At 40.4% G+C, this 15,900-nt stretch overlaps 1 protein-coding gene across 50 annotated transcripts in view; it reads right to left on the minus strand.

The window, feature by feature from the left end:
- The window catches only part of LOC126993109 (complement component receptor 1-like protein), a 110,377-nt gene that overhangs the window by 54,987 nt on the left and 39,490 nt on the right, over nt 1–15,900 (minus strand). For 6 of the 50 annotated variants that reach the window (XR_007747392.1, XM_050851952.1, XM_050851953.1 and 3 more), the window contains exons 5-7: nt 15,239–15,424; nt 13,674–13,836; nt 11,777–11,840 (exon numbers count right to left, since the gene is read on the minus strand). The exons of 10 other annotated variants lie outside the window; for them this stretch is intronic. Coding sequence is in view for 10 of the 40 variants with exons in the window: in XM_050851952.1 (XP_050707909.1) it covers nt 11,777–11,840; nt 13,674–13,836; nt 15,239–15,424 (413 nt within the window). In the remaining 30 variants the exon portion in view is untranslated. Of the gene's footprint in view, nt 1–1,511; nt 1,614–1,887; nt 1,972–2,230; nt 2,277–2,618; nt 3,023–11,760; nt 11,841–13,673; nt 13,837–15,238; nt 15,425–15,900 lie in introns of those variants that run through there. 34 more of the 50 variants (XR_007747382.1, XR_007747380.1, XR_007747383.1 and 31 more) reach the window with 9 other exon arrangements.

The raw sequence follows: 15,900 nt of genomic DNA on the forward strand, positions 1-15,900 counted from the left end.
TTAGCCGTGAAAACGAAAACTATGTTACGGGCTAAGTATCTGCCCCAAGCCCGCCATGAAAAATATATATCCTTATTTTCTCACAAAGGAAGACACTTAAGATCACGCCCGTACGCCCACGTCAGGGGCTTCCACATGCCGGGCAAGCCATCCATCACGGACATCAGATCGTGGTATGGCTTCGTAAACCAGCTCGCCCCCTTCCTCGCCACCGCGCCGATCATGAACGCCTTCCGGGAGTTACTGAAGAAACCAACCGGAAGACACGTGTACTGGGACGACCAGCTTCAGTAGAAATTCCGCCAAGCCCAGGACACTATATGCCAGCTGGACGGTCTGACGTATTACGATAAAACCCGCCCCACCGCTGCCATCACCGACTGGAGCCGAGAGGGCATCGGATTCGTCATCCTCCAGCAGTACTGCAGTTGTGCATCGGCCTCCGCCCCATACTGCTGCTGACGTGACACTGAGGCAACAAGTGTACCAGGCGTGTGACTCAATCGGCAGTGTCGACGCCCTGAGGGCCATGTGTTGTGCTCACGAGGCCGCCCGTCGCGACACCACAGGTGGTGGAGGCCCGGGGCGGGAGGCTGCTCGTGCGGCTGGCACCGCGCAAAGTGAGGAGACCGAGTGCGAGGAAGAGTAGCTGTAATTTGAACTGAGCTATAAGATTAACAGTATTTATAACTGTTGGTGGAATTGAGGTTTTAAATCTAATAATTGTAATTCAGCTTAAGAGTTGTAAAAAGTAAACTAACTCATGTAAACAATATTCTCATGAGTAAATACACTCATCATATATAAGGAAAAAAGTGCCCACCACCTCAGACAATTTGGTGGAAGACACTTAAAAATCCCTCCCTGACACTTACCCTGACGGTGGTAAGGGTATACAATATACATATTAGCGACGTTTCACAGGAGGTTTAATACATTATGTTAGTATCTTAATGTAGTGACACGACTTGCCTGATGGGCGAGCCTCGCATAACCCACTTAGCCAGGGGGGTACCTCTTTGGCCGACTGGTAAAGGAGTAGCTCTCCCGTTACGCTGGTCGCGGGTTCGATCCCCGGCGCCGGCAAACCTTTCCTTGTCTGGATTAATTTCTCGTGTGTTTCGTTACACGCGGTTTGTCGTGTGGGAGTGTTGTGAAGAGAAAATTCTGGCATTTCATTAATACTAACTAACAGCTTACAGAATATTGAAAACTTCTGAAAAAAACCCGAAAAGTTTTATAACAGCCATTGTATTCTGGCAGAGACACAGGTCAGTCAGGTGTCATGTTAGGTCTTGTTCATTAGGTTAGGTTAGAATTAAATAACACTAAACTTCCTAGCGATCCGATCACACCTCGGACAATGTATTGCATCAGCGGCACACGTTAGGTTTTATGAGGTAATAATTCTTGCTTTAAACAGAACCAGCTCATGGGTAATATATATGACAACAATAATGCCCACCTAGCTGTGTGCTGGATAACCATTAACAGTACTATGCATTACTTACCAACTGACGCAGGGGCAGGTCGTGACATGCGAGGCGGGGCAGGGCGGGGGGTCAGGTAGTGGACCTCCAGCATTGAAAAGTCACCCATTCAGCGCACGGTTTCTGTAAAATAGCAGCATCCCCATAATAAAGAGCATCATATACTGACCAAAGCAGAAATAAGTAGTACCAAGGAATCAAGGTACAAATGGAATACGAGAAATTTTCAGAGTAAATTCTCAGACGGGGTTAGATTAGGTTAGTTTTCTTTTTTTATTGACCCGGCGGTAGCGAGGATCATGTTTCGTAATGGTCCCTCTAAGCAAGAAAATGAGAAAAATCACCCTCACACAGCTATGGGCTTGTGTAACCATCAACAGTGGTATGCATTTCTTACCAATGTATGCCGGGAGGTCATGACACAGGGCAGGGCGGGTCATCTCAGGCATGGAAGAGTCGGTCATTTAGGGGTTTCTGGAAACTATAACCTTATAAATAATAACAGGCATCATATATTTATCAGAAATGAACAGTCAGTGTCTCAAAATTGGTATGCAAAGCTAATATGCTACCTAACTCCTACTCCCAAGGTTAGGTTAGAATTGTTTTGAATCTTACAGTACAGGGATGCAAGTCAAGGGTATTTATAACACACACCCACATAGCTATGGACTGGAATATCCATTAACAGCAGGCATTTCTTACCAATTTATGCCAGGGGCAGGCAGGCCAGGAAGGTGGGGCAGGGGCAGGGCAGGTCAGGTCATCTCAGGCATGTAGTGGTTTCTGTAAAATACAAGGAATTACCAGACCTAAACCACTATTACACAAGCCCACTACACACAAAAAATGTCCACATATGCAAACCGCCCCCCGCCCAACCCAGCAGGGGGCTTCGTGGTGCAGTGGTTAGCACACTCGGCTCACAAACGAGAGAGCCTGAGTTCAATTCCCGACAGCCTTCCACGCCCGTGCATACGTGGATACATGAGATTAGTGCAGGAAAGATGTATTTTAGCCGTGAAAAGAAAAAAAATATGTTACAGGGAGGTTACTGTCCCAGCCCGCCACGAAAAATATATATCCTTATTTTCTCAAAAAGGAAGACACTTAAGATCACGCCTGTACACCCACGTCAGCCTTCCACGCCCGTGCACACGTGGATATATGAGACCAGTGCAGGAAAGATGTATTTTAGCCGTGAAGACGAAAATTTTGTTACGAGGTGAATGTCAAACTGCCCCGCCCCGCCCCGCTCCGCCCGCCGAGAACATTTGAGCTTGTTTTCTGCAATATTACATCATCTACGCTAACGCCAGTGTAGGAAAGCCTTTCCCCATCGACAGTGAATGCGTGGGGCGTTGTGGCGACTCTTGCAAACGATAATTAGTGACACAACGTAAGAAAAACTGTCTGTACGGGGCTGGGCTCAGGTCCGGCGGCCCCCGATGACGCGGGTGTTAGAATCGCTCCTAACGGGGTAACTAACGCTGGCACACCTGACCTGGCACCTCACACACCTGCCGGCACACCTCTAAATTATGTTGTAATAGTCCACGCCCCCCAGTGGTCAGTATTTAGGCCACATTACCTGATATTGCACGAGGCAACTCGAAGCCGTTCGTCCATAATTAAGCAAACGTTTGTGTTTTTTCCAAGTCAATGAAAAAAATGCATAAACGTCCCTTATTTCTAAACGTACACCAATTCTGATACACCACTGGAATACAACAGAATAGACAACAGAATACATTAAAATACAACAGAATACAACAAAAAACAACGGAATAGAACATAATACATTAAAATACAACAGAATACAACAGAATACAACAAAAAACAACGGAATAGAACATAATACATTAAAATACAACAGAATACAACAAAAAACAACGGAATAGAACATAATACATTAAAATACAACAGAATACAACAGAATAGAACAGAAAACAGCAGGAAACAACAGAAAAAACGGGAAACAACAGAAAAACAACAAGAAACAACAGGAAACAACAGAAAAACAACGGAATAGAACAGAATACATTAAAATACAACAGAATACAACAGAATAGAACAGAAAACAACAGGAAACAACAGAGAACAACAGAAAAAACAACAGAAAACAACGGGAAACAACAGAAAAACAACAAGAAACAACAGGAAACAACAGGAAACAAAAGAAAAACAACAGGAAACAACAGAAAAACAAAAGAAAAGAACAGAAAACAACAGAAAAACAACAGAAAACATTAGAAAACAACAGAAAAACAACAGAAAAATAACGGAAAACAACAGAAAAACAACAGAAAAATAACGGAAAACAACAGAAAAACAACAGAAAAGATTAGAAAACAACAGAAAAACAACAGAAAAATAACGGAAAACAACAGAAAAACAACAGAAAGCAAAAGAAAAACAACACAAAACAAAAGAAAACAACCGAAAACAACAGAAAAACAACAGAAAATAACAGAAAAACAACATAAAACAAAAGAAAACAGAAAAACAACAGAAAGCAAAAGAAAAACAACAGAAAACATAAGAAAACAACAGAAAAACAAAGAGAATACAACAGAATACAACAGAATAAAAGAGAATACAACAGAATACAACAGAATAAAAGATAATACAACAGAATACAACAGAATAAAAGAGAATACAACAGAATAATAAATAATACAACAGAATACAACAGAATAAAAGAGAATACAACAGAATACAACAGAATACAACAGAATAAAAGAGAATACAACAGAATACAACAGAATAAAAGAGAATACAACAGAATACAACAGAATAAAAGAGAATACAACAGAATACAACAGAATAAAAGAGAATACAACAGAATACAACAGAATAAAAGATAATACAACAGAATACAACAGAATAAAAGAGAATACAACAGAATACAACAGAATAAAAGATAATACAACAGAATACAACAGAATAAAAGAGAATACAACAGAATACAACAGAATACAACAGAATAAAAGAGAATACAACAGAATAAAAGAGAATACAACAGAATAAAAGAGAATACAACAGAATACAACAGAATACAACAGAATACAACAGAATAAAAGAGAATACAACAGAATACAACAGAATAAAAGAGAATACAACAGAATACAACAGAATAAAAGAGAATACAACAGAATAAAAGAGAATACAACAGAATACAACAGAATAAAAGAGAATACAACAGAATAAAAGAGAATACAACAGAATACAACAGAATAAAAGAGAATACAACAGAATACAACAGAATAAAAGATAATACAACAGAATACAACAGAATAAAAGAGAATACAACAGAATAAAAGAGAATACAACAGAATACAACAGAATACAACAGAATACAACAGAATAAAAGAGAATACAACAGAATACAACAGAATAAAAGATAATACAACAGAATACAACAGAATAAAAGATAATACAACAGAATACAACAGAATAAAAGAGAATACAACAGAATAAAAGAGAATACAACAGAATACAACAGAATAAAAGAGAATACAACAGAATAAAAGAGAATACAACAGAATAAAAGAGAATACAACAGAATACAACAGAATAAAAGAGAATACAACAGAATACAACAGAATAAAAGAGAATACAACAGAATAAAAGATAATACAACAGAATACAACAGAATAAAAGAGAATACAACAGAATACAACAGAATAAAAGAGAATACAACAGAATACAACAGAATACAACAGAATAAAAGAGAATACAACAGAATACAACAGAATAAAAGAGAATACAACAGAATACAACAGAATAAAAGAGAATACAACAGAATAAAAGAGAATACAACAGAATACAACAGAATAAAAGAGAATACAACAGAATAAAAGATAATACAACAGAATACAACAGAATAAAGAGAATACAACAGAATACAACAGAATAAAAGAATACAACAGAATAAAAGATAATACAACAGAATACAACAGAATAAAAGAGAATACAACAGAATACAACAGAATAAAAGAGAATACAACAGAATACAACAGAATAAAAGAGAATACAACAGAATACAACAGAATAAAAGAGAATACAACAGAATACAAGAATACAACAGAATAAAAGAGAATACAACAGAATACAACAGAATAAAAGAGAATACAACAGAATACAACAGAATAAAAGAGAATACAACAGAATAAAAGAGAATACAACAGAATACAACAGAATAAAAGAGAATACAACAGAATACAACAGAATAAAAGAGAATACAACAGAATAAAAGATAATACAACAGAATACAACAGAATAAAAGAGAATACAACAGAATACAACAGAATAAAAGAGAATACAACAGAATACAACAGAATACAACAGAATACAAGAGAATACAACAGAATAAAAGAGAATACAACAGAATAAAAGAGAATACAACAGAATACAACAGAATAAAAGAGAATACAACAGAATACAACAGAATAAAAGATAATACAACAGAATACAACAGAATAAAAGAGAATACAACAGAATACAACAGAATACAACAGAATACAACAGAATAAAAGAGAATACAACAGAATACAACAGAATAAAAGATAATACAACAGAATACAACAGAATACAACAGAATAAAAGAGAATACAACAGAATACAACAGAATAAAAGAGAATACAACAGAATACAACAGAATAAAAGAGAATACAACAGAATACAACAGAATAAAAGAATACAACAGAATACAACAGAATAAAAGAGAATACAACAGAATACAACAGAATAAAAAGAGAATACAACAGAATAAACAGAATACAACAGAATAAAAAGAGAATACAACAGAATACAACAGAATACAACAGAATAAAAGAGAATACAACAGAATAAAAGAGAATAAAACAGAATAAAACAGAATACAACAGAATAAATGAGAATACAACAGAATACAACAGAATAAAAGAGAATACAACAGAATAAAAGAGAATACAACAGAATACAACAGAATACAACAGAATAAAAGAGAATACAACAGAATACAACAGAATAAAAGAGAATACAACAGAATAAAAGAGAATACAACAGAATACAACAGAATAAGAGAATACAACAGAATACAACAGAATAAAAGAGAATACAACAGAATACAACAGAATAAAAGAGAATACAACAGAATACAACAGAATAAAAGAGAATACAACAGAATACAACAGAATAAAAGAGAATACAACAGAATACAACAGAATAAAAAAGAATACAACAGAATACAACAGAATAAAAGAGAATACAACAGAATAAAAGAGAATACAACAGAATAAAAGAAAATACAACAGAATACAACAGAATAAAAGAGAATACAACAGAATACAACAGAATAAAAGAGAATACAACAGAATAAAAAGAGAATACAACAGAATACAACAGAATAAAAGAGAATACAACAGAATACAACAGAATAAAAGAGAATACAACAGAATAAAAGAGAATACAACAGAATAAAAGAGAATACAACAGAATACAACAGAATAAAAGAGAATACAACAGAATACAACAGAATACAACAGAATAAAAGAGAATACAACAGAATACAACAGAATAAAAGAGAATACAACAGAATACAACAGAATAAAAGAGAATACAACAGAATACAACAGAATACAACAGAATAAAAGAGAATACAACAGAATACAACAGAATAAAAGAGAATACAACAGAATACAACAGAATAAAAGAGAATACAACAGAATACAACAGAATAAAAGAGAATACAACAGAATACAACAGAATAAAAGAGAATACAACAGAATAAAAGAGAATACAACAGAATACAACAGAATAAGAGAATACAACAGAATACAACAGAATAAAAGAGAATACAACAGAATAAAAGAGAATACAACAGAATACAACAGAATACGACAGAATACAACAGAATAAAAGAGAATACAACAGAATACAACAGAATAAAAGAGAATACAACAGAATACAAAAGAGAATACAACAGAAAAGAGAATACAACAGAATACAACAGAATAAAAGAGAATACAACAGAATAAAAGAGAATACAACAGAATAAAAGATAATACAACAGAATACAACAGAATAAAAGAGAATACAACAGAATACAACAGAATAAAAGAGAATACAACAGAATAAAAGAGAATACAACAGAATACAACAGAATAAAAGAGAATACAACAGAATACAACAGAATACAACAGAATAAAAGAGAATACAACAGAATACAACAGAATAAAAGAGAATACAACAGAATAAAAGAGAATACAACAGAATACAACAGAATAAAAGAGTCCAGCACATGATCTGGCCGTGGTGAACTTATACCACGAGTCTAGCACATGATCGGGTCATGGTGAATCCATATCACGAGTCTAGCACATGATCAGGCCGTGGTGAACACATCACGAGTCCAGCACATGATCAGGCCATGGTGAACTCATACCACGAGTCCAGCACATGATCAGGCCATGGTGAACTCATACCACGAGTCTAGCACATGATCGGGCCATGGTGAATCCATATCACGAGTCTAGTACATGATCAGGCCTTGGTGAATACATATCATGAGTCTAGCACATGATCAGGCCGTGGTAATTACGAATTACACCTACTCCCATTAGCCCCCCCCCATTACCGTTAACCCCCGCCCCTTTTAATTATCAGCACGCAATTTACTGACCCTATTTACCCCTTATTCGCCACCGAACATGACCTAATTACGAATTCCACCTACTCGCAATGGCCCCCCATTACCATTAACCCCGCCTTTTTAATTATCACCACGCAATTTACTGACCCCATTTACCCATCATTCGACACCGAACATGACCTATTTTCGAGTTTCACTTGCACCCATTGGGCCCCCCTCCATTACCATAAATCCCCGCACCCTTTAATTATCACCACGCAATTTACTGACCCCATTTACCCATTATTCGACACCGAACATGACCAAATTACGAATTCCACCTACTCCCATTAGCCCCCCATTACCATTAACCCCGCCCCTTTAATTATCACCACGCAATTTACTGACCCCATCTACCCATTATTCGACACCGAACATGACCAAATTACTAATTACACCTACTCCATTAGCCCCCTCCATTACTATTAACCCTGCCGTTTTAATTATCACCACGCAATTTACTGACCCCATTTACCCATTATTCGACACCGAACATGACCAAATTACGAATTCCACCTACTCCCAATGAGCCCCCCCCCCCATTACCATTAACCCCCGCCCCCTCTGATTATCACCACGCAATTTACTGACCCCATTTACCCAGTATTTGACACCTCACATGACCTATTTTCAAGTTTCACCTACTCCCATTAGCCCCCTCCATTACCATTAACCCCCGCCCTTTTTAATTATCACCACGCAATTTATTGACCCCATTTATACTTTATTCGACACTGAACATGTCCTAATTACGAACTCAACCTACTCCCATTAGCCCCCATTACCATCAACCCCCGCCCCCTCTCATTATCACCACGCAATTTACTGACCCCATTTACCCAGTATTTGACACCTCACATGACCTATTTTCGAGTTTCACCTACTCACATTAGCCCCCAATTACCATTAACCCCCGCCCCCGTTAATTATCACCACGCAATTTACTGACCCCATTTACCCATTATTCGACACCGAACATCACCTAATTACGAAATTCACCTACTCCATTAGCCCCCCGATATTACCATCAACCCCCGCCACCTCTCATTATCACCACGCAATTTACTGACCCCATTATTCCAGTATTTGACACCTCACATGATCCATTTTCGAGTTTCACCTACACCCATTAGCCCCCCCTCCATTACCGTTAGCCCCCGCCCCCTTTAATTATCACCACGCAATTTACTGACCCCATTTACCCATTATTCGACATCGAACATGACCTAATTACGAATTCCACCTACTCCCATTAGCCTTCCACGCCCGTGCACACGTGGGTACATGAGACTAGTGCAGGAAAGATCTATTTTAGCCGTGAAAACGAAAACTATGTTACGGGCTAAGTATCTGCCCCAAGCCCGCCATGAAAAATATATATCCTTATTTTCTCAAAGGAAGACACTTAAGATCACGCCCGTACGCCCACGTCAGCCTTCCACGTCAGGGGCTTCCACATGCCGGGCAAGCCATCCATCGCGGACATCAGATCGTGGTATGGCTTCGTAAACCAGCTCGCCCCCTTCCTCGCCACCGCGCCGATCATGAACGCCTTCCGGGAGTTACTGAAGAAACCAACCGGAAGACACGTGTACTGGGACGACCAGCTTCAGTAGAAATTCCGCCAAGCCCAGGACACTATATGCCAGCTGGCCAAGGACGGTCTGACGTATTACGATAAAACCCGCCCCACCGCTGCCATCACCGACTGGAGCCGAGAGGGCATCGGATTCGTCATCCTCCAGCAGTACTGCAGTTGTGCATCGGCCTCCGCCCCATACTGCTGTAAGGGCGGGTGGCACCTGGCCCTGTGCGGCAGCCGGCACCTCACCACCGCCGAGGCTGGATACGCAGCTGTGGAAGGGGAGGCTCTGGCGGTGGCGTGGTGCCTCCAAAAGGCGAGGTTGTTCCTGCTGGGATGCCCAAACCTCACCATCGTGACCGCCCCCTTGTGAAGCTCCTAGGAGACAGCTCTGACGAGCGTTGTCAACCCCAGGCTCTTCAGGCTCAAGGAACGAACACTACAGTTCCGATTCCAAATCAAATACCTCCCTGGGAAGAGCAACACCGCCGCCGACTTTCTGTCCCGCTACCCAGCTCTCAGGGCACCCCCGACAACAGCGGACCTCGACTCGGACGAGGATATCATCGGGGCAGTCGCCGCCGCAGTCACAGCCTGCACCGATCGGGAGGGACGCGTGGTGGACGAAGAGGAGGTCAAGCGGAAGGCCGCCGACGACCCGACGTACCAGATGTTAGTCGCCAAGGTCATGGCGGGTGACTGGCACCAGCATAAAGCACAAGAAGTGGCATCCCTGCGTCCCTTCTAGTGGGGAGGGACAGGCTGGCAGTGATGCACGACGTAGTGACATACATGTTTGACCAGGGGTACGTGCGCCTCGTCATCCCCGAAGCTCTCCGACAGCAGGTAGCAGCAAACCTACACGCCAGCCACCAGGGCCTCGGTTCCATGCTGCGGAGGGCGAGGCAGTGTGTATACTGGCCGGGGATTGAGGGGGACCTGCGGCACCACCGCTCCGCATGCACAGAATGCGAAACACGCGCCCCATCGCAGCCCGCAGAAACGCTGGCGATGACGCCGCCCCCTGAGTACCCGTTCCAGCAGACGGTGGCCGACATGTTCCAGCACGAAGGACACACGTACATGGCCTACGCCGACAGGCTTGCCGGCTGGCTGGAAATAGCTCACTTCCCACACGGCGCCACGTCCCAGAGAATCAAGACGCAACTGCGGCGATACTTCGCCCGCTGGGGGGCCCCGGAGCAAGTATCCACGGATGGCGGCACGAACCTGGCCAGCGACGAGATGATGGAGTTCCTGAAAAAGTGGGGCGTGTTGGTGCGCATGTCCTCTGCCCAATACCCACAATCCAACGGAAGGGCCGAGGTCGCCGTCAAGACAGCCAAGAGGCTCATCGTGCCCAACACCGGCGACGGAGGCAAACTCGACACAGACAGGATGGCGCTGGTGTCATCAACCACCTTTCAACAATCACATCCAACGCCTACCACCAGATGCGTTTAACACAACTTATCAACAGTCATTCGCATACCTTAATTGCGCTTCTTATTTTCATCACGCGCAAACATGTGTGCTTACCCAGGGCTGTGAACAAGGGTGCCTTCGTACACCAGCCTAATATATTTGGTGACCTCTGACCATACTGTCATAACATTACCGATGATAAATTGCCCTTGTGACAGTAAACCTCTCCCTTATTCTTCCTCTTCACTATTCCACCTTTCACCCCCTCTCATTTCCCTCTATTTCCTCACATCGCCAAACAGTGACTGGTGCGTCAATCTGTAAGAAGGCTGATACAAATGAACCAGGTAATTACAGTTAGAGCGAGATCAATTAGAGCGAACCGCAATTAGCGCGAGCCACCATCTACCAAGAAAAAAATTAATTAGCGCGAAAGCCTCAGTTAGCCCGGCCGCCCCTCACGGCGGGAGTCTGTTCTCACTACCCCAATAAACGTATCTATTCATCGCTGACCTCTGACTCCACCTCTCACCCCAACAACAAGCTTTTATATTAATGATGAAAACTTCCTAACACACACACACACACACACACACACACACATACCATTTTAGCGACCTGCCCTGAAGCCAAGACTGTTAGTTCACGTGTACGGCTGGGCGCCCAAAACCTGAGGAGGAAGAAGAAAAGTTAGGCCCATGCTCTTACATATGTTGGCACACAAGTAGGCCTACACATATTTGACAAGGCTTTCACAGGAGTTGTGGGTATGTCCACGGGTTCATTTATTCTCTTTTCTCCTCCATATATTACGTTTAGCTGGCTCAAGTGGTAGTTTAGGGTTACCAGACATTAGTAGTACTTGTATTATTTTCTTTTCTGTCCAAAAACTATCGCAACATAAAGATAACACTATGAATGTATAATTATTGTTAACATCGGTACTTACTGATGCTCTTTTTTGCAATATTTATGGGCCACAAACAGAAAGATACAATGTTATGCCTACTGTAAGCTGGTAACATTGAGGGAGTGAGGAGAATAATAAGGCTTTGTCCTAGGGTCACCTGGGTGTTATTCTATACATATACCGTCCCTGGCACCAATGACTGGCATCACACTGATTCTGGCACCACACAAATCTATGCCACTATGAACACTGCCTGGCATCACATAGCACTGCATAACACCTGACCCCATGTCACAGGAGAGGGGTAGGCAGGTCAGGTAACAAGACAGCCTAACACTGGGTAACTAATCTGTCTTGCATCACATAACACTGTCTGTGGCACTGTTAACACTGCCTGGCACTCCAGGCCCACGGGTGATAAAAGAGGGGAAGGACACTCAGGAAGATATTGCAGACCAGTGAGTTAATGAAGACTGGCCAACATTACACCCATCTATAAGAAGGCTGATACAAATGAACCAGGTAATTACAGACCTGTGAGTTAATGAAGACTGGCCAACATTACACCCATCTATAAGAAGGCTGATACAAATGAACCAGGTAATTACAGACCAGTGAGTTACATGAAGACTGGCCAACATTACACCCATCTATAAGAAGGCTGATACAAATGAACCAGGTAATTACAGACCTGTGAGTTACATGGAGACTGGCCAACATTACACCCATCTATAAGAAGGCTGATACAAATGAACCAGGTAATTACAGACCTGTGAGTTACATGAAGACTGGCCAACATTACACCCATCTATAAGAAGGCTGATACAAATGAACCAGGTAATTACAGACCTGTGAGTATGATAGGATAGCCAAAGGGTGTGTCTACCAGCCCACCAAGGCCCATCCATCTACCATGCACGCCGGTTGAATGGTAGGGAAAAATGTTACAGCTGGTTGAATGAAAATGGGAGGATTGGAAAATTTTGAAATGCCTAACTTCGTACCACTATACCTGCTGCCACATTGGAGTTAGGAACACGAATTTTTGTAGGAATAAAGGTCAACTACCACACTAACTACCACGCAAGCTACATTTACCTACCACACATACAAGCTGAGTTATATACAAAAATGTTAAATGTTATGACATTCAGAAAAATATAAACATAATTTTTCACTCCCCTAACTTTGACCTGCTATACCTCCTACCACACTCAAGTTAGGAACACGAATTTTGGTAGGAATAAAGGTCAACTACCACACTAACTACCACGCAAGCTACATTCACCTACCACACATACAAGCTGAGTTATATACAAAAATGTTAAACAGTATGCCATTCAGAAAAAAATATCCAGGATTTTTCACTCCCCTAACTTTGACCTGCTATAACTCCTACCACACTCAGGTTAGGAACACGAATTTTGATAGGAAGGAAGGTCAACTACCACTCTAACTACCACGCAAGCTAGATTTACCTACCACACATACAAGCTGAGTTATAGCAGAAAACGTAAAGTGATATGACAACCTTAAGAATTAACTACCACCACCACCATAACTACTACTACTACTACTACTACTACTACTTACATTCTGAAGTAGACTAGCACTCCTATGAAGACTATCGCCAGGATGAGCCCGAAGAATAGTCCGATGTAGAGCCCGGTGTTGCTAGCGGTAGAAGTAGAAGTAGTACTCACACTACTACTACTACTACTATCGGAGCCTATGGTGTTGTAGGCATCCTCTGGACCTGGAATAGTACAAAATAGTTAATAGTAATAGTAGTATTCATGGTAGTAATCTGTCTCTCTCTCTACTACTACTACTACTACTACTACTACTATTACTACTACATCTGGGAGGGTTAAAAATAGTCTAGTTAGTCTTATTACTAGTATTCAACACCCAACATAAGCTATTTCAACTACTACTACTACTACTACTACTACTATTACATCTGGGAGGGTTAAAAATAGTCTAGTTAGTCTTAGGATAGTCTTATTACTAGTATTCAACACCCAACATAAACTATTTTTACTACTACTACTACTACTACTACTACTACTACTACTACTACTACTATTACATCTGGGAGGGTTAAAAATAGTCTAGTTAGTCTTAGGATAGTCTTATTACTAGTATTCAACACCCAACATAAGCTATTTCTACTACTACTACTACTACTACTATTACATCTGGGAGGGTTAAAAATAGTCTAGTTAGTCTTAGGATAGTCTTATTACTAGTATTCAACACCCAACATAAGCTATTTCTACTACTACTACTACTACTACTATTACATCTGGGAGGGTTTAAAATAGTCTAGTTAGTCTTAGGATAGTCTTATTACTAGTATTCAACACCCAACATAAGCTATTTCTACTACTACTACTACTACTACTACTACTACTACATCTGGGAGGGTTAAAAATAGTCTAGTTAGTCTTAGGATAGTCTTATTACTAGTATTCAACACCCAACATAATATAATTTTACTACTACTACTACTACTACTACTACAACTACTACTATTACATCTGGGAGGGTTAAAAATAGTCTAGTTAGTCCTAGGATAGTCTTATTACTAGTATTCAACACCCAACATAAGCTATTTCTACTACTACTACTACAACTACTACTATTACATCTGGGAGGGTTAAAAATAGTCTAGTTAGTCTTAGGATAGTCTTATTACTAGTATTCAACACCCAACATAAGCTATTTCTACTACTACTACTACTACTACTACTACTACTACTACTATTACATCTGGGAGGGTTAAAAATAGTCTAGTTAGTCTTAGGATAGTCTTATTACTAGTATTTAACACCCAACATAAGCTATTTTTACTACTACTACTACTACTACTACTACAACTACTACTATTACATCTGGGAGGGTTAAAAATAGTCTAGTTAGTCCTAGGATAGTCTTATTACTAGTATTCAACACCCAACATAAGCTATTTCTACTACTACTACTACTACTACTACTACTGCTACTACAACTACTACTATTACATCTGGGAGGGTTAAAAATAGTCTAGTTAGTCTTAGGATCGTCTTATTACTAGTATTCAACACCCAACATAAGCTATTTTTACTACTACTACTACTACTACTACTACTACTACTACTACTATTACTACTTACCCAACACACACTTCGGTTCTCCACCCAACCACTCGCCCAGCTCGCCACATGACCTCCGGAAGCTCCCCCCGACCAGCCTGTGTTCCGGTAGACAGTGATATTCGACCAGGCTACCATATTCCAGGGTCTGGTTGAGTCGGACTATTCTACCATTATCCAAGCCTTGTGGTAGGTCGCAGGTCACATCTGGAAGGGTTAGGAATAGTCTGGTTAGTCTTCGGATAGTCATGTTAGTAGTATTCAACACCCAACATAAGCTATTTCTACTACTACTACTACTACTGCTACATCTGGGAGGGTTAAAAATAGTCTAGTTAGTCTTAGGATAGTCTTGTTACTAGTATTCAACACCCTACATAAGCTATTTCTACTACTACTACTACTACTACTACATCTGAGGGGGTTAGGAATAGTCTAGTTAGTCTTAGGATAGTCCTGTTAGTAGTATTCAACACCCAACATAAGCTATTTCTACTACTACTACTACTACTACTACTACTACTGCTACATCTGGGAGGGTTAAAAATAGTCTAGTTAGTCTTAGGATAGTCTTGTTACTAGTATTCAACACCCAACATAAGCTATTTCTACTACTACTACTACTACTACTACATCTGAGGGGTTTAGGAATAGTCTAGTTAGTCTTAGGATAGTCCTGTTAG

The sequence above is a fragment of the Eriocheir sinensis genome, unplaced genomic scaffold (genome assembly GCF_024679095.1).
Source record: "Eriocheir sinensis breed Jianghai 21 unplaced genomic scaffold, ASM2467909v1 Scaffold562, whole genome shotgun sequence".
In the NCBI taxonomy this organism is placed as follows: Eukaryota; Metazoa; Arthropoda; class Malacostraca; order Decapoda; family Varunidae; genus Eriocheir; species Eriocheir sinensis.